Source organism: Leptonychotes weddellii, chromosome 2, assembly GCF_054177405.1.
Source record: "Leptonychotes weddellii isolate Sample4059 chromosome 2, ASM5417740v2, whole genome shotgun sequence".
Classification (NCBI taxonomy): Eukaryota; Metazoa; Chordata; class Mammalia; order Carnivora; family Phocidae; genus Leptonychotes; species Leptonychotes weddellii.
This window is the reverse complement of record NC_138370.1, coordinates 122,859,687-122,879,628: the sequence shown is the minus strand read 5'-3', so window position 1 is coordinate 122,879,628 and position 19,942 is coordinate 122,859,687. Positions and strand designations below refer to the sequence as shown.

Genomic DNA, 19,942 nt, shown 5'->3' with positions numbered 1-19,942 from the left:
TTGAAAGATGACTTGGAGGGATGTGGGGGGCTGAGGGCTGGGGAGGAGACAGCTACATGTGGAAAGTTCTGGAGGCATCTAGAATATGGCTTACCCAAAAGCTGTACACAGATTCACTATGGCCAAAGGGAAGAGAGTAGGCAAAAGAGGCAGGCAGGGACCAGAAAGTGAAGAGTGTAGATGCTGAGCTCAGGAATTTGGATCATCCTATGAACATGTGGAGCCATGGTAGGGTTTTACATCGGGAAGTGCTATAGTCACACTAGGTACAGTTAGGCCTCTCTGGTGGCCTGTGGAGGAACACAGTGCATCCAGTGGCAGGGCAGGGACGAGACAACTGTGAGGAAGAGCCGCCAAGAAGTCACTGCAATGCCTCAGTCCACCCTCTTTGGTTCCCCGCCAGGCAGCTGCATAGTTTGCAAAAAAGACCTCACTGAGGTACGTGAAGACACCCAGAATCTCTTTACTTGGATGAACCCAAGCAAGTATAAATATTAAAACCCTTTAAAAGCCTAGAACTCTATCTTTTCCAGGTTTGGCTTCCTTTCCTAGCCTTAATCCACACGATGATGGCTCCCCTGGGCCTAGACAGAACGCATTGCCCTTAGCTCCCTTGCTATATGGGAGACCCTCCTGTGCAGGGTTCTAGACCCAGGTTCACCGCTCAATTCCAGAGTGAGTGAACTCTCACTTTACTTTTTCCATCCCTGACCTGAGATCTACCCCTGGATTCAGGCCTCCGAATTTCTCTGCTCGGGACCCCGTCTCATGGAATCACCACACATGCTCTTCTTCGAGCCTACTTTTTCTAGCATACGTTCTTTGCAGCCTACCTTATTTGATTAGCTGTCGTTTCTCCAAAACAGGCCCTCTTTCTTTTATCTCTGCTTCTGCTATTCCCTTTTTTAGTTAGTAAATTTTCCACCAAGTTGTCCATCTACTTGTTGATGATAATCTTTCAGTTTATCCCAGTTCAAGAGGAATATTCCCAGTACTAAAGCTTAATGTACATTAAAATTATTCACTCTATATACAAAAAGTAGGGACTCCTGGGTATGCATGTATTTGGGCAAGATGTGCCACAAAATAAAGGGAAAAAAATAGGCTAGAGTATGCATCAGAGATCCAGGCTTGTTCCTGGACCCATCTCACCCAAATTATCCAGAATGTCACCGTTGCTGGCTGGGATATTTATTTAGGGATCTGAGCATCATATGCAATTTGTCTCTGCACAACTTGTTTTATTTTAAATTTCTATCACTGGCAAGATGATATTTGTTTCAGTCAGAAGAGACTAGATCATGCTGCAGTAACAAAGAGCACCCAAATCTCCATGGCTTAACCCAGAGGTTAATTTCTTGCTCATTCTACAAACTCATGGCTCATCCGAGTTACTCAGGGACCCTTGCTGGCAGAGTAGTCACTATCTCAAACAGTGTCAGTCACTATGCCAAAGGGAAAGGAAACTCTGCAGGGTCTCTGCTCTCTGCCTGGACATGACACATGTTTCTTCTGCTCAAAACACATTGACCAGAAATAGTTATATGGCTCCACTCGGCTGCAAGGGTGCCAGCCTGGGACCCAGAGAAAGAGAAGCATCTTCAACTGCAGCCAAGGTGCAGAACCAGGAAAACTTGTCCAACAGCATTAATGACCTTCACTGTGTTCCTTAGGCATTTAGTTTGTGACACTGCTAAGCCAAACACAAAGTAATTTAGAAAGACCGGTTGCTACCTTTTTAGACCTCTTACTAGCTAGTATTTGTCCTAAGTCTTCTCCAGTGGTGGATTTCAATACTATCATCCCCAGTGCTCCACAATGATTTCCTGTTTTTATGTGATTACGCTATGACTTTTCTAACTAAGCATGTTTCCTTTTTGTTTTTGTTACCAAGAAGCTGAGAGCCAAAATTACACTATACTATACTCCAGGTGGCTCTTTTTATCTGTAAACAATCATATTAGATTATATGTAGTTTTAAAATAAAACAAATGATTATGAAAATAAGTTTATTCAACCTTACTTTAAGTTACAGTTGCAACCATATGCTAATCCTCAGAATGAAGAATTAATTATGTTGACTTACTTGGTACTAATTTTCTCACAAAATTTTAAGATTGTACAATGTTTTAACCTTAATACTCTGCCTCTTTAGAAAGATAGTTAACTATATTTACATTTTATTTTATATCCTGCCTCTTTTGAAAGATATTCTAGTTAACTATGCAGTTGATGTGCATTTTATTTGCCTGTCGTATTGGTCGTTTGCAACCTCACATTCAACCAGACTGATGAAGGCTTTGATACAATGGCAGGAGACAGGGGCTAGTGCTAAACTACTTGAGTTGGACCTTATTTTATAGTTGGTCTCTTCACTAGTGAAAAGTTTTGAATTATGAAAACTTTACCTCCTTCTAGAATTTGGGTATTTGTGAAGGACTTAAAATATCCTCTGAAACCTTGGGGTAACTGTGGAGACCTGAATGATGAATACCCAGACAATCCCCATGTGTAGAAGGCGTTTCTTGCAGTTAATTTTATTCTTGGCTTTTAATTTATTATTATTTTTTCCTTTTTGCTTAGATTCCTTCAACTATCTTCTTCATTCTTTTGTATTTACAAGGAGTTTCCTCAAATCTTTTGTAAGATGAGGCAGGATATATATAAACAAACAGAAATAAACACTGACAACTCAACTTTTTAACTACTCCCAAACTTGTTCTTTTGGGAATCGGCCATGTTGGGGGAGATCAAGTCTGTGAACCTTTCTTCAGGCAGTGACGAAAGTTGAGTGGCTAAAGTACCTTCACTGAAGCCTGACTTTTATCCTACCTTTGAGATCAGTTTCTTCCACCCAGTGAGCAGTAAATCAAGAATTATGGACACGACTTGGCTTTCTGGGGCTGCAGCTCATTTGGATGGCCCCTAGCGTGTCACTGGGTAACTTCCTGCACTGGAAACTTCCCTCCAAAGGAGGGACAGTCTTCTACTTCACTTATAAATCAAGTTAACTCTTATTCTTTGATTTTAAGAAAATAGCCTCTCTCTTCCTCCTGGCAAATTTCTTTCCCTTGGTCTCTGTAGTCGCTCACACATGATTTTTGTGGTGGGAACAATCAGAAAAGTATTAAACTTATTAAATAAAACTGCAAAACCCTGCAATTCAGGAAACACACTTTTATGGAGCCCTTGCTACATGTAAGGAAGCTTCCATGTGTTAGTTCATGGAATCCTCACACTAACTCTGTGTGGTGAGTCTTCCTGTTCTCATCTTTAGGCTGAAGAAATGGATGCTCAGAGATGCTGCATATCTTGCCCAAGATCACCCAGTACTGGAAGTGAGATTCGTACCACGTTGGTCTGACTGTAGAGCGCTCAGTCTTTATAGACCACACTGCCCTGCCTCCGCCTCTCTTAGACCTTCCATCCAGGTTATGAAACTTGAAAGGGAAATAATATACTTCCTATTTCGAAAATAACAAAAGAAAGTGATTATATAACTTTAATTGTAAGTGTTATATATGTATCCCAATTTAAAATAAAACCATGGAATTTTCCCTGTTGATCATTTTAAGTGTGAGAAACACACATTTCCATTTATTTATTTATTTTTTCACAACATCAAAAACTAATGATGTATTGTATGGTGACTAACATAACATAATAAAATAAAATTAAAAAACACAACTCAAATATTAATAAAGATCATTCCAAATTATTCCAAATTATACATTTTTACTTATGATCCTAAAATTTCATCCCAAATGGAGTCACCATACTAGATTCTGATCAAATCCTCCGAGTCCCACATTGGGCTCCTTGCTTGAGTTTTTAAAAAACTTTATTTGTCAAAGAGAGCTAGAGAGAGAGAGCGGCAGGCAGAAGGAGAAGCAGGCTCCCCACTGAGCAAGGAGCCCCATGTGGGACTCGATACCACGACGCTGGGATCATGACCTGAGCCAAAGGTAGACGCTTAACCAACCGACTGAGTCACCCAGGCATCCCCGCATTTCCATTTCTAAGCACTGTGTTATCGTAAATGCACAGCAAACAGTATTACACATATTTTATAGATGAGAGATTCATCTAGGGCCCTACAGTTAAAAAGGGCCAGAGTTGGGATCCAAACACAGGATTCCTGACTTCTAACCTAGGATTCTTTCTTCCACTACAATATACACCATTTTGTGAGTCAAAAAAGGAATTTCCAACAGTATAAACCTAATGCTTTGGGATCAAATGAGAAGCAGGTGGGGAGAATGGAGGGCTCACATCTGTACCCTCATGTCATTCAGTACAACTCACAGGAATATTTCTCTGTTTTATTTAGAGTCTAGCAATTAAAGTCCAGTCCTGGGTTCCAAGGAATGCTTATTAATTTCCTAGGACCTAAGAGCCAGATTCAGTTCCTGGGCGGAAATTTTATTGCTTTGACTTTATTTCATTATTCCCACTTGATATATAGTTTAAAACGAAGAATGCCCACCGGGCTGTGAGTAAGGATAATCCCCAGTGGATAAAAAGCAACACTCATAAGCTTTGCTCTAGAGATTTTTAATATATTTTTTATCTACTTTTTATCTTTCTGTATCTTGCTTATTGCTTTAATACAGTTTTTGTACATAGGGAGAACCTATTTCTCCTCAAAACACCAGCTGCCCAAAACAGCAAACAGATCGTACGTCACATTGCATCGGCTGTGAATTATTCAATCACCCCTTCCTCCCATACTTCTACCTTGTCGTCATCCAGGAGTGAAAGTGGTCAGGAAAGGAAAAAAAAAAAATCATTCAAGACATTAGAATGCAGGTGAACTTCAGTCGTGGGAGACTTGTACGAGATGAGCTCAATTTTACTTCCAACTGCAGACAGAACTGCATGCACACGGAAGTCCTTACGTGTTCAGACTCACGTGGTGAAGCCATCTCCCTCCCCCGCAGCCGTACGTGCTGGCTTTTTCTCCTGGGTAAGCTGTGAACTCTGTTGGGCAGAGCTCGTATAATAGCTTCAGAGTTCTTAGCATCTCTGACAGAGAAGGGTCAGAGCACAGAAGTCCTAGGTGTCAGATTTCTTGGGCACTTGAAGGATTTAGCAGACAAGTGAAGTGTTAGTTTAGGGACAAAGATCCGGGGGATTCTCAGGGGCAGCGGGCTGGAGAGTGAGTGCTCTGAAGTCAGAAACCTGAATTCCAGTCCCAGCTCTGTTGTTTTACTGACTTTGCAACCTTGAGCAAGTAAGTCATTTGACTCCTCTGAGCCTTCGTGTTCACATTTATATAAAAAGGAGATTATAATATTTTTACTGAGTCATTGTGACTTTTAAGATGATGCAGTCAAGTTATCGGAACACAGAAGGCACTCAACCACTGGTCACAATGATGACAAGGATTCGTTCACTCATACAATAAATATTGAGCCCCTCTATGGGCTCCGTGCTGTTCTGCACACTGGGGATATAGCAGTGAGCAAGGCAGACCCAAATCCCTGCCCCCACGAAGCTGATGTTCTAGCGGGGAGATGGACAATAAACAAGATACACAAGTAAAACATCTAGTGAGTTAGATCGTGATTTAAGTGCTAAAGAAAAAAATAAAGATAGGAAGGAAGATAAGCAATATTAGGGGAGGTTGAGATTTTAGAGGGGTGGTCAGGAAGAGCCTCCCCCAGAAGCTGAATTTGTGTAGAGGCTTAGGTTGAGTGAGGGAGAAAGACAAATGATTACCTGGGGCCCCAGCAGGGACAGGACTGAGATGGGAGTGTGTCTAGCAAACTCCACATGTCACCAGGACGGGAGGCGAGGAGGGTGGGTGCTGGTGTTAAGTAAGCAAAGAGGAGAGCAGTGGGAAGTCAAGAGGTAAGGGAGCCAAATCCAGCGAGTCCTTGATGCACAGATGGGGAGGACTTTGGTTTCTACTCTGAGCGTGTTAAGTAGAGTCATGCTAAGAGGTGTGACCTGATCTGATTGAAATTGTAACTGGGTCACTAGGTTACTGCCTAAGGCATGCTTATAATTATGGTAAAGCTGAAGCCGATGACCTAAGATAGCAAATAGGGCTGGGGAAGCAGAGAGACACGGCCTTTGAGTATGGAGGGCACAAGCCCCAGAGAAACAGAACATAGGACCAAGCCATCAGTGAAAGTGTTGGACTGGGCTAGAGGGGTTAAGGGAGAGGGAGGGAGACGGGCCTGGCCTCCTGCCCCTCCACACACTACATCCTGCTGCCCATCCCGGCACACGCCATTCCAGCGTCCGTGCCTATCCCTATGCTTGAATGTATTTCCATCATAGCATGCACCATCTAGCACTGAATTTCTCTCTTTAAAAGTCAGCTTCCTCACATATGTTCAACAAATGTTTATCAATCACCTATTATGTGCAGGCATTCAGTTAGGTGCTAAATTGACAGCAATGTAAAAGATTATAAATAATTCAAAAGCCAACCCCTCACAGGGTCCTCAAAGAAAAATCAGTGTAATCCTATAGGTGTGGATACAGGTAGGAATTGAGAAGGAAAAAGGTATGCTAATTTTCCAGCGGGTCTCCTCACCTTCTCCCTAGTTTGTTAGCTTAGGGATTTCCCACCAGCTGGACACGGTGTATTATCTGAAGTCATTTACCCTGTTGACAATCACATTCTTGGAATAAGTAAATTCTCTGCAGGTGAAATTGGACAAACAATGCCAGTGACCTCTTTAGCCGCTCCAGTATTGGTCCAAAGGTTTAAAATAATAAGCTTCATTTTTCACTCAGTCTTGTTGACAGACAGTATCAGCAAGGCTCGGAGTTAGAAGAAGTATAATCCTCTTTGATGAATAGTTCAGGGAAATTATTGTTAAACCTTTTGTAAATATTTTTCCAAAGTCATAATAGTGATTTTAGATAAAATGTGTGAATAATTGACATAAACTTAAGATTTTTGCATTTAGTTAGCGTCGGAACGTTGAAATCAATTATGTTATTGCCAGCGCATCAGCCAAAGTACCTCAAGATCTCAACTTATCATCCGTGATAATAAGTGGAGACAACCATAGAGATTAAGGTAATTCACAGCCTTGTCTTAGCCAACAGTTTCAACTTTCTTGGCAACCAGGTTTATCACCTGAGTGGCCAACAAACAGAATATCCACAGACATATTATGCTACCAAATAGAAAGTTGGCGAGAAAGCCAGTAGCAGCAAAGGAGGAAGAGGGGGATGTGGGGGTCCTGCGTGTCCACAAACGGATATAGTGGGCCCTTAACCTGGTTAGCTACAAAAGTTTGACCAGGCGTCTACACTTTGTGCCCTGCTGGCTCAATTCAAGGGCTCACTTGGGCCTTTTGGAGTAGAGCCCCTGGATGTATCCTAGCACAGAGCAAACTTCCCAGGGCTCCTCTGATTCCCCAGAAATTGCCTGACCTCCCAAAGAGTTATTTATATGGATGAATTTAAGCACCCTAAGAACACAAGGAATTCAGCCTTGTTTTTGTCCTCATAGGCTGTCTGACCTACTTCAGTGCATGTGTATGCTGTTGAATACAAAGGTATGAAATAAATTAAGAATATACTAGATTGTAAACTCAGTAAAGGAGAGAACACAGTTGGTTTCCTTCACTGACATTTATCCAGTCCTAGAACAGTGCCTGACACACGGAACACGCTCAAAAAATATTTGTGAGTAAGTGAAGGAATGAGTATGTTCACCAAGTTTCTGATCTCAAGGAGTTTAAAACCTAGAAGAAGGCACAGGTCATCATCAGAAATCCCCCTAGCAAAGGTAGTGATGGCAGGTTGTTTTAAGACAGGTAGAAATCATTGAAGGAGAGAGAAGGGGCAATTTTGTCTGGGTTGATGAGAAGTTTTGTGATAGAGGAGGAGTATTTGGGAGGCGGGGGAAGGAGGAAGAGGAAAAGAGAAATGGAAAATACAGGATAGGGGCTTATGTAAAAGATTGGTGCTGGAGAAAGGACCCAAAAGTCATCTCTGGTAATAAAGCCCCAAGACGGCAGGAACCAGGAAGAAAGACTATGGAGAAATTTGAGAATCAAAATACAAGAGAATTAAAATATAGTAGGTGCCCAACTAATGTTTGACAAACAAATACCATTTCAAACAGTCATCCCAGCCCCCACTATTTTTTCGATTTTATAATTATACTAATTGACTTTTTAAATGTAAACATTTTAAGTCTCAAAGTTCTGTGCAAAGTGAAGAGATTATGAGAAACTGCAAATACAAAGGGTTATAGGAGTAGTTTGTGAGCACAGTGAACAACAGTGAAACTCTAGGACATTCTTCATAATGTTTGCTTTCACATAAATCAGTCACGAGATGGATAGAGCATAAAATATACAAATGAGCTTTCTTGACTTCCTTTTTTATATAAGAAATCAGTCATTTCCTAGGCCTTGTTTCATTCTCATGTTGTTGAAAATGTTGGCAAATAACACAGAGAGGACTCAGTTCCACAAACTGTAGCTTGAGCAGGACCATGTCTATAGTGCTCTTCATTGAACCCACAGCCTCTAGCTCCATACCTGGCACTCAGGAGATGCTCAGCAAATACTTGTTGAATGAACCAATATTTCCGGGGGGTCCTATGTGCAAAGCTCTGGGGAAGTAAAGACAACACAAGTAAAGATGGAGTCATGGCTCCTACCTTCAAAGAGTTCAGAGCCCAGGCTGGGGGTGAGGCTGGACTGTGGGCAGGGAACAGGCACAGATAGACACAGATCTGCCGGAAGACAGGGTGTGATAACCCCCAGCAGCACGCGAAAGTAGTACCAACACAATACACTATTGGGATGCCACGTCACAGTTTATTTTATTATCAGATTCTCTAAAAATGGGGAAAAGTGGGGTTACTTCTTAAAGGACAGATTGCAGGGGCAAGGGGATGGGGTGGCATTGATGAGAGGTCTGGAAAAGCTTAAAGGAGATGGGGTTTGAATGTGGCCTCAAAGGATGGGTAGAAATTGGAGGTAACCTTCACCGAATATGCGCTGTGTGCCAGGCTTATGCACTTTGCTCGCTTACTCAGTAAACGATGAACTCAGTCCTCACAACAGTCTCCGTGGAAAGCTCTGTTTTCTTACAGAAGAGGAAACTGAGGTACAATAAAGTGAAATAAGTTGCTCAAAGTCCCCCAGCTAGTGACCAGAGCCATACGGTCTAGTTCTAGAGCACCAGCTCTTAACCCCAGTGGCATCTTAGGGTTTGTATAGGGGGCTCAAGGGGGCTACAGGTGTGGGAAGCAATCCAGGTAGAAGGAAACCCCGAGCTGCAGGTGTAGAGGCCTTGTAGTGAGAGCATGCCTGTTGTGCTTGGGAAAAAGCGCACTTATAGAAGGTTGGCAGGGAAGATTAGTACGATGAGAAGGGGAGAAAGGCAGGAGGAAGGGATCAATAGGGGATGGCTGAGTCCACCATGTTACATTCACACCGAGATGTTATAGTAGAATATTTTATGAATGGAAAGATATTCACGATATATGATTTATGAAAACAATAGCTATCACTTTTTATTTATTTTTTATTTGACAGAGAGAGAGAGTGAGAGAGAGAGAGAACAAGCAGGGGGAGTGGGAGAGGGAGAAGCAGGCTCCCCATTGAGCAGGGAGCCCCATGCAGGGCTTGATCCCAGGACGCTGGGATCATGACCTGAGCCGGAGACAGACACTTAACCAACTGAGCCACCCAGGCACCCAATAGCTACCACTTTTTAAATCTTACCATAGGCCAGAATCTGTGTTACCCAGTTCATGTGGCTTATCTCATTCATCTTCACGGCAGCTCTGTGGGGCAGGAATAATTATCCCCCATCTATTACCATAGATGAGGAGTCTGAAGCTTAGGCAGTGTTAAATGACTTCCCCTTACTCATGTTCTCTGTTTCACTCCTCAAACTCAGAACCACCAATTAAATAAAATAAAAGCTAGCAAGGGCCAAACTTACAAATTCATTATAGGAATTTGGTCCATTTTATATATATTAAGACCTATTGAAGGTTTTTGAAAATGTGAGCAATTCTAGTGAGTAATTACTGAAAAAAGAGAAAATATGGTCAGGTTTTGTTTATGTGGTTTTTGGTTTTTGTTTGATTTTTTTCCCCTTTTATTCCCTTTCATCATTATTGACATTCCACAAGCATTCATTGGCATGTGACAACTGGACAGAGCATTATTTTATTCTATTGGTTTCCAAAACACACCATCAACTTCTAACGTACTGTAATCAGTTATTTGGTTATTATGTTTAGGATTTACTTCCCCATTCCTACCCTAAGCACCAGAAGAGCAAGGGTTTCTGTTTTGTCCATAGTTACAGCCTTAGCACCTAGAACAATTTCTAGCATAAAGCAAGTATTGAATCACTTTGTTGAATGAATTATAATTTTTCAATAGACTTTATTTTTTGCAGAAGTTTTAGGTTCACAGCAAAATTGAGTGGAGTAGAGAAAGTTCCCATATGCCCCCTGCCCCCCCTCCCTTGGATAGAGTCCCGCATTATCAACATCCCCCACTGGAGTGGGACATTTGTTACAGTCAATGAAACTGAATTGACTGATCATTATCTCCCAAAGTCCATAGTTTACATGAGGGTTCACTTTTGGTGTTACACATTCTATGGTATAATGTCATGTATCTAGCCTTCTACTCTCATACAGAGTAGTTTCACTGCCCTAAACTTATTCATCCTTCCCCTCCCCCTAACCCGGGCAGCCACTGATCTCTCCACTGTTTCCGTAGTTTTTCCTTTCTGGAATGACATGTAGTTGGACTTATGCAGTACGTAGCCTTTCACATTGGTTTCTTTCACTTAGTGATATGCAATTAAGGTTCTTCCATGTCTTTCTATGGCTTGATAGCTCATTTCTTTTTAGTGCCGACTAATACTCCATTGTCTAGATGTACCACAGTCTACTTATCCAAAAAATTATAATTTTAGACCAAAAAATGAGACAAGAAGAACTCAACTTGTAAAGGAATAAAACAGTTGCTTTGAGTGGACTTTGGGAGTTGAAGCTGTGAAGGGGTGGGGGGTCGTGAATGGAATGGCATAGAGTCTTTTGGATGGAAACTGAGTTCCTTCACCCCTTCAGCTAATGTTTCTGAGCACCCTCTGCAGGCAGGCAGGGTTCTGGGTGCTAGACGGTGTAGAAAACAAGAGGCAGTCCCTGCCTTCCCCCACCCCACCATACCCTCGGGTTGGCTGCCAGTGGGGCGTGGTCATAACCAGTCTGTCGGGCTCTGCAGAAGTCCTTGGGGCCTGGAGCAGCTTACCTAGGGCTCTCTCCTCTCTCTGAGCAGATCGAAGAAGGAGGCAAAGCGGACTTGGTGAGCTCCAAACTGCGGGCCGGGGACGAGGTGGTGCACATCAACGAGGTTGTGCTGAGCAGCTCCAGGAGGGAGGCCGTTTCCCTGGTGAAAGGATCCTACAAGACCCTCAGGCTGGTGGTACGCAGGTAGGCTGTGCGGTGCCTCTGCTCTCCCTCCTACACCTGCCCCCACCCTGCCCCACCTCCTGGGAAGAGCTGGGATCAGGAGCTTGTTCTTTAAATCTCCCTGCGTGGATCCTTATGCCTCCTCCCCTCCCCCCTGTCCCACCCGGGATTTTTTCCTGCTCCCGTCTTGCAGTACGTGAGGAGGAAGTTGAGTGAAGATATTTCAGACACCACTTTCTTTTGAAACGCCGGCTTTCCCAGCAGGTGTTGGGCTTGGCATGGCTCTGCCCCACGGTACTTCCTAAATTTCTGGGTGTAATGAAAAGTGACTCTGATCCCAGATGTGGTCAGAGCTCTATGAAGCCCTGTCTCCTTGGGGAACTAGAGAAAGCAGTTGGCTTGGAGCTTGAGGTGGCATTCCACTAGCCTCACATACACCACAGCAGTCATCAAAACAAGCAAATTCCTTCTTTTGTTTGCTTTGTCTTGTTTCCCTGGTGGTGACTCTGGTGACTCTTTTCTTGGAAAAGGTTTGGGCTGTGATGCGGTATAATGCCTTAAAGTAAGAAGGTTCCTACTCCCGGGGAAACCCGCATCCTGGTGGAGGAAACTATTTATAAAAAGGGTAAAGGAATTAAAAACAATTTTTTTAGCACTTTTCCAAACCAAGCGCTGCTCCGGTGTTTTCCATATGTTAGCTCATTTAACCTCACAAGAATCTGGTGAGATAGCTATCACTATCCCCACTTACAGGCAAGAGGTTGCCGAAATGACTGAAGGTAGCAGAGCTGATAAGTGGAAGAACCAGAAGAGAATGTAGATACCCTTGGTTCTGCTTCACCCTGCCACTTGAGAGTCATTACCTTGACCTACTAAGCCCTAGGCCTGCACATTTTGCTTATTTGGATATTTCTTCACTAATCAGGTTTTGGCTGCCTTACATGGCAACTAAATGTTATAATATTTGAGAATGTTCACGTTGGCTGGCACTCTAGGAGTCATTCACCAAGCTACACTATTTTCAGGATGTGAAAAGTTAGCTGATCTTTTCATCACTCGTAAGATACTCTCTTATGGGACCAGTCACTCCTACATTCATGCATTCCTCAAACTTTACTGAGTAAAGTTGGTCCCTTGCTGAAGGGACCAGCTACTCTTCCCAACCACAGAAACATAGCCTTGGGTATGGTCTCACCACGTCCCCAGACTCTAGTGACTCTCCTCAGTGCTGGGCTGTGTCTGGCTTCTCTTCAGGGCCATCTAACCATACATTGCTTCTCTGGTGGTCAAGGATGGAGAGTGGCTCAAAACATAGAGTTCGATTGGGCCCAGGGCCAGGGCTGATCTCATTCCAGGGTTGTCTAGCTGTGTGACCTTGGGCAACTTACTTAACCTCATTGAAGATTTAGTTTCCTCATCTTTAAATATCTACTTTACAGGGTGATTGGAAAGATGAAATGAAATACTCTACATACTCATGGTAACCACCTGATAACAATAGATGATGCCGCTCTTTATATTATTGGCCAACTCTAGGCATAGGCCCATTCCTTATGGGCCACAATTTGAATAAAGCAGTCATCCCAAACATGGTGGCTGATTTCTCAAGCAGATGTGTAGGAAGTCACAGAACCATGAGGCCTATCCCATGTGTCCAAAAGAGTGTTGAAGTTTTTGAACTCGCTTTGGCATTGGCACCCAAAGCCCAACTTTAGAACACTGGCATTTATCTGTTGATCTGTTGGGGCATGAGAGTGGAATCCATACTCTCAATTTGTTTTGATGGGACTGTAGTGATAGATTAGCTTCTGGAAAGGGCTGCTCTGTTTCTGGCTATGAAAAGTAGTCATGCTGGCCTCCTGTTCTGCTTTCTAGTTGATGGTGACATGAGATCTGAATTACTTCTAGCAGGAGAGGAGACGGTCCCGGGGTTGAAATCTGACCTTGTCATTTGCAAGTTGTGTGACCTTGGACCTCTTTAAGCCCAATTTTTTCATTTATAAAATATAGAAATAATAATTCTTGCCACAAAAGGGCATTATGTGGATTTAATGAATAAAGCGTAAGTACATAGTAGGTGTGCAATATTTGATCATTATTATTCTGGATCGGGTTAGAGGGTTATGTGGCAGTACGCAGGAGTATTGTCGTATCGCCAAAAGTGCTGATTGCCTGGTTATCAGGAAGCCCTCCTCACCATCACACCCCGCCCCCTTTATTCTCTTGGTGAATTTACTATCATTAATGGGCTGGTCAGCAGCCTTACTGGTACAGAACTGGTCAGGACAGTGCCCAGGAGCTCATGAAATTGAGGAATGTTTACTTATATTATCTGAACCCACAAGAAAGTGAAGGATAAATACCATAATGTCAATGTACTAACTCATTTTGAAAAAGATGATTCTAAGTGGTCCAAGAATCAGTGTACCTTATCTGACAGGAAAACTAAATAAGAAGTCTGACCATAATGAGGTCAGGTGGTTGCGTGGTGATCTCCTTCAGAGTGAAGGGAGTAGGGCTGAGGCCCCAGCATGTGCTGGCCTCCGCTCTGAAGGCCAGATGGCCCAGTTTCCCCAAGGGGCGCGTCTGCCAGGTAGCCCAGATGCTTGCACTGGTGTGGGGACACTTTCCCCCTCCGGACGGCCTGGAATCATGTTGCCTAAGCCCAGCTCTCCAGTCTCATTTCTTCCCTGGGCCCCCACACCAAATCCCCTTTCTGATTGACACATTCTTTCTTTAGATATGCTAATGTGATCGATAAGGTTACTGAAGAGTCCTTGTAGTCCCTGCTTCTGGTGTGGGAAACATTTCGTCTCTAAGATGCCTTTTGAATATGATCTTATCTACTACGCGTTGATTTTTATAGTGGAACTCTCAGAGTTTGAGGAAAAGGAGGCTGTCTTTACTTCTCACACATACTGAGAGATGGGGATTATAAACATGTCTTGGTAGACATGGATGGACATTCCTCCCTGACCTTTCAGAGAACTGGGTAGAAGCAAGCCCCTTTGCTCTGGATTCCTCTGGCTTTGTATTGAGTTGAGCCGTCATTTTCTTGAGAAGTCTTGTCTTTCTACCTAGGCCCATGTCAGGTCCTGAGATTTCATTTCCTCCTATTTATTCATGATAGAGTGACTTGTGTATTTCATTCATTAACTTTCCTTCTTTTCCTAAGTGATTTCTGTACTTTTAAAAAAGTTTGAGGTGACTTCCTGGGAACATAATTGGAGGGTCTGTTTTCCAGAGAAATCATTTGAGTGGTGAAAATTTACATATCAGCAGCTCTAGCTGTACCTGCTTCTTTTTTTCCCTTAAAATTAGTTTTGGGTGGGTGAGGGCAACACCTCACCTCCGTTGTAAAAATGCCAAGAATGTAGAGTGGAGAAGTGGTGTTTACATAAGTTTTGAGGGTGTCTTACCCAGGGACCAAAAACAATCAAAAGTATAAACACCTTCTTTAAAGGCTACAGTGACAAGAGAAATGCAAAGTCTCAAGTGAGTTGTGGGTCAAAGACCTTACAAGATCTGCTGACCCATGAAGAAAGCAGAGTTGAGTCCTCCAGGAACAGGGAGTGAAGGGGCAGTGTGCCTGCTGCAGGAGCAGAGAATGTGCTGGATGTTGGGTGCTGGGTGTACAAAGAGGGAAGGTCTACAGTTAGTGATGGATAAATAGAGAAGAATAATAAAATAAGAAGTGGGCCAAAGAAAAGACCTTCCAAAAGGAAAACAAACATCTTCTAGCTAAAGGAAAATTGCAGAAGGAAAACCTTTGTGGAATGCAAGGACGGTACAATGGATTTAAATCAGGAAAGCAGACATGTACACAATTAAGAGTCAATACTCCAAACCCTCTCTAAAATCAGTAGAGACTTTATCTGGCAGATATGTGTGAAATACAAGTCTTAGAACAAAGTAACTGTTAAAATGGAAACAAAGGAAAAAGTCTTCAAGTTTAACATTCCTGAAGGAAACAAAGGAAAAAGTCTTCAAGTTTAACAGGTGCTTTGAATACAGGGAACATTCCCTGCTGTTCGCAAATAACCTAAAATTTAAATTAAAAAAAAATAAGTGACAATTCCACTTCAGAACAGACTGTTGGGGTTAATTGCTGGGTATTCATCTAAACTCCTGTTCTTCCCTGGGCTGAGACTTCGATCTCTATCTTGAACTGGATAATCAGAATGGCATTGTGACCAATGGATCTGTAACCCCAATTTTGATCACCCCACAACCCCCATTTTTCTTGGCAAATCCAACCTCCCAACCTTCTGCATCAAGGTGCTATTTTTGCCCAGTATCATCCTATTCCTAAGTTTGATATCAGTGGTTTGTTGGCCTGTGTAGCTAAGAAAAATTCTGGGGTATATTTCACGGTGTTTTGTCTTTGTTTTGCAAGGCTTATGTAAGGCCACGTGAAGCCACATAAAAGTCAGATTTCATTCTTTCTAGGGGAGAGGATGCATGAGGTGGTGATGCAGGTTTGAGGCTGCCTGGATATGAAGTCTGATGGCTTTAGGTACTAGCTCTGTGACCCTGGGCAGGTCATTCAATCTATCTGAGGACTGTGAGAATTAAATGAGAAGTACATACATACAGCATGGTGATGAGCTCTCCTGAAAATATAATGCATATTTGTTAAGTAAATTACCTCTTCTGAGACATCTACTTTAATCTCTAGAACACAGCATACGATTGGAGGGCCCGGTTAATGGGAGGACTGTGGGTGGGGAAATGGTCTTTCTGAGCATAGGAGGTGGTATGCCTGATTCAGGACAGTAAGCGGAGGGTGGGGAAAAGTGAATCCCTTTTCAGAATGAAATCTTATTCCTAAACCTTCCCAGAATTTCTGCAACTTTGATCTAGCATTTCCCCTTCTCATTCATTTATGCTATGAGTTGATAGTGTTGGAAGGGAACGTTTTTTGTTTTGTTCTGTTTTTTTGTTTGTTTTTTATTTGACTGATGATACGTGTGTGTGAGAGAAACAGGAGTTGATCACATTTTCTGGGAAAAGAGAGACTGAAGAGAAAGGAGGGGTGATTAGTGAAGAACAGTAAACATCTGCCTAACATATGTGAACTGCCATGTGTAGTGGGGCCAAAGCGAGAATCTAGGTTTGTCACTTTCTGGTCTGGGGCTATTCCTGGAGGAAGAAATGAGGGAACTGCATCCACAGATGTGTAGTGAATTGTCCCAAGACCAAATGCTAGTAGCCCAAGTGAGAAGCTTGGTCTCTGAGAACATAGGTCTTGGGGTCTCTTGGCACTTCAAGTAGACAACTAATGTTTCTACTCACTGCCTCCTCCGTTTAGAAATATTTGTGATGCTTAAAAAAACAGACAAAACCCCAAAACTAGAAAAACCCTATAAACTGATTTTTTTAACTCATCCAGGAAAAACTATTAAATGAAGACGTGATTCCCACTGACCTTGAACTTCCTGTGGGGGTTCAGATCAAATGCATGTCACTGCTTTGTGCATCCAGCTGACTTGAAGTTCTTCATCAGCCTCTGGAAATAAAACTATTTGTTGCTTTATAATTGCTTCCTCCCTCTAACACAAATGGCAATGAAATTAAGTTTACCACAACCCTCGGGCCCACACTCCCCCCCCTGAAAAAAACCCATCCCACATATCTGAGGGTTAGCAGAACAGTTCTTTTTATAAACGGATGGGATGACATTATTGGAATGGAATGGGATGGGTGGCTCACACATTTGCTACTTCTGTGTCAGATTTCTGTGACTTTTTTATGTCTAGATTGAGTTGTGAGACCATAGCTCACTTAGGATTTGCAAGTCAGTGATGTCAAAAGAAGTATCTGGTAATGAACAGAATGCATTTTAAGGCCCTTTTAAAGGATACAAAATTAGTGCTATTGACTATTAATTTAAAAAAAGGATTTTGCAAATCGGTTCTGTTTTCAACTCATGGTTACAGTTTATAAAAGAAAGTAATTTCTTGGAATATTATCACTATCCATCCCCTACCTCCTTCACACTATTTTGCCATCTCCCCTCTCCTCCCCATCACCTGCCTGAGTCTATCCCCTTAAAAAGCAGCTATATTCTTAAAGCAACTTCCTCCGATTAACCACCTGATGTCCCTTTTGAACTATTTTAAAGCAGTTTAAAGAAAGAATTTATTAAGAGCTTTAAAGAGTAAATTGAACAGAACTCCCTATTTTCAAAGCAACAAAGTTTGAAGGGTGGGTTGAACTTTTCTGGAACATAAAAAACATCTGTTTTTTCCTTACAAATTGACCATCTCTAAACCAGATTATGCCAGCACCAAGTTACCAGGGCTCAGATATGAAATGGTAAGCCGCATGCCCAAGGGGAGTCCTGTCATTGGGATTCCAACCTCATCTCTGCGTTCTGTGTCCTGTGTTCTGACCATGGTATCATCGGCACAAATCAATCTCTCTGAGACTAAGTTTCTTCTTAAAAGGGAAAACAGTGATAATATCTTCCCTCCTCAGTTGCTATAAGGATAACAGTGTATTTGAAGATGCTTCACTGTAATAAAATATTAAATGATTATTCCGTGAGGAGTATGTATTGTACAGTCTCAGCTCATGAAAATTTACCTGACTGCATTCTCCTTCCATTGTTCTATTTCATGCACTGATTTATTTGCAAAAATGAGAACAAATGAGTTTTAAAGTTTCTGATTATGACAGTTTTGCTAAAAGGAAATTTCGTTTTAAAGGACAGTATCAACGAGGCCCAAGTTCAGAATGGGATTTTTTTTTTTTTAAGACCACCTTTCCTGGAGAACTTAAGTAGAAAGAGTTCTGATTCTGAAACTGGTCGTAGCTCATTGGTAGAAGGCTGAGCTACAGAAGAGGACCCTCAGGCTGCCGACTGGGCTTTCACTTCCTGGTGAATCTTTTGTTCCATTGATTTAAATGCTTAGGTTACATGGACACACGTGGTGCAGGCTGAGCAATTAGAAAATGTTCTTTAGACAGCACAGTATGCGGCCTTTGGGAAAATTATGCCAAAAGATAATTCTCACGTGGGCAGGTGGTAGGAGCTGAGGACAATTGGAAAGGGAGCAATGATCTTTTAGAGACAATTGAAAAACTGTTCTCGAAGCTCCAGGTACTCACCTTGGTGCATGACACGCGTGGCTTCTTTTACCTCACCTGGACGCAGAAGCCAAATGAGAAAGGTCTGTGTAAGTCCCAAGACTTGCCTCTCAGTATCTACAAAGGGGCTCCAGGCTGTGCTCTGTGGCCGAGTCCTGTGCGCACGCGTAGGAAGGGGGTATGTTACAACTGTACCCTCTGAGGAGAGCACGGAGCTCTACAGTGCCCAAGGATGGCGGGCAGTTTCGCCCTTGTGACTTCCGTGTTGGAAGCTTGTCACATCTCGTATTATACCTCCCACCTCCACATGCCCCCCGAACGCTTGCGATGACCCTTTTGTCGTCCCTGTCTGCCCCACCCCGCCCCTTGCCCCTCACCCATACTTCACATGTCTTTCCACTCTTCTGCTCGGGGCAGTTCGGAATTTGAGCAAAGGGCTGGCAAATAGCGGGGTTGGGAGTACAAACCCCCGGCTGGAGTACCGTTTGCATCCCACCTGGGGACGCAGGCTTAGGCTTCCCCAAAGGGGGAATCAGTATCAATGAGAACTGTGGTAACTTACCCCTTAGACAATTTTTCCACTTGAGCAAGTGGTGGAGAGGAAAGCAAGGAGGCAGCTGCGGGGGCCTTCGACCCCCAGAAACTTTTCCGAGAGGCCTGGCATCATGGGAATTTGCTCAGTATGCTTTGAGGAGGTATTTCAATCCTGCTGGGACCATACTCAGAGCAGTTTTTGGCTTCCCTGGAGTCCTAGGTTTGAATGTCACTGTCTAGAAGTCTCGTATTTGATTTCCTAAGCAGTTGTTCCTGCCCATGGAAAATTCATGTAACACATTATTAAGTTTCCTGAGAGGTATGCAATGAGACTCCCTTACTGTAATGAGAAAAGGGACATTTTTTCCTGTAGCCTATGATGATAACCACTATTTTTATTCAGTGGATTACATATGCTCACTGGCTATGCAGCGAACACTAGCCCGCGTGCAAAGGAATGCTGTGCTGTTTCCCAGGGAAGGAGGGTTGATGGTGAAAGACCCCATTTCATTCTGGGGATGACATGGTTTTACTTTGAACAAATGTACTCCAAGCAGGAGTCACCCCTCCATGCCCAACCATTAAAGAATGGCACTCGAATATCTGTCTGAGCCTTTACGAAGGACATGAAGTCCGAGTTCTGAGGTCACTCAGGAGTTATGGTAGCATCCTTCCCCTGCCTCCAAATGTGGGTGCACCAGCTTGAACAGATACGTTTGGATGATTCCGATTTAGAATATGAACCAAACATGTTTAATTCTGCACCCTTGAATCAAAATGGCTTAAAGCTGCTCCTTCTTGAACATGGCTACCCATTGGAATTTATGGCAGAAGTTAAAAACAAACCAATGTTGGTGTCCCATCCCCTGAGTTCTAATTCAATTGGTATAGGGT

The 19,942-nt window shown here is 42.9% G+C and overlaps 1 protein-coding gene across 1 annotated transcript in view; it reads left to right on the top strand.

The window, feature by feature from the left end:
• Nucleotides 1-19,942, top strand: part of SHROOM3 (shroom family member 3) — a 242,243-nt gene that overhangs the window by 46,715 nt on the left and 175,586 nt on the right. Inside the window, exon 2 of the mRNA XM_081813144.1 lies at nt 11,289-11,443. Within this exon, the coding sequence (XP_081669270.1) occupies nt 11,289-11,443 (155 nt within the window). The remainder of the gene's footprint in view (nt 1-11,288; nt 11,444-19,942) is intronic.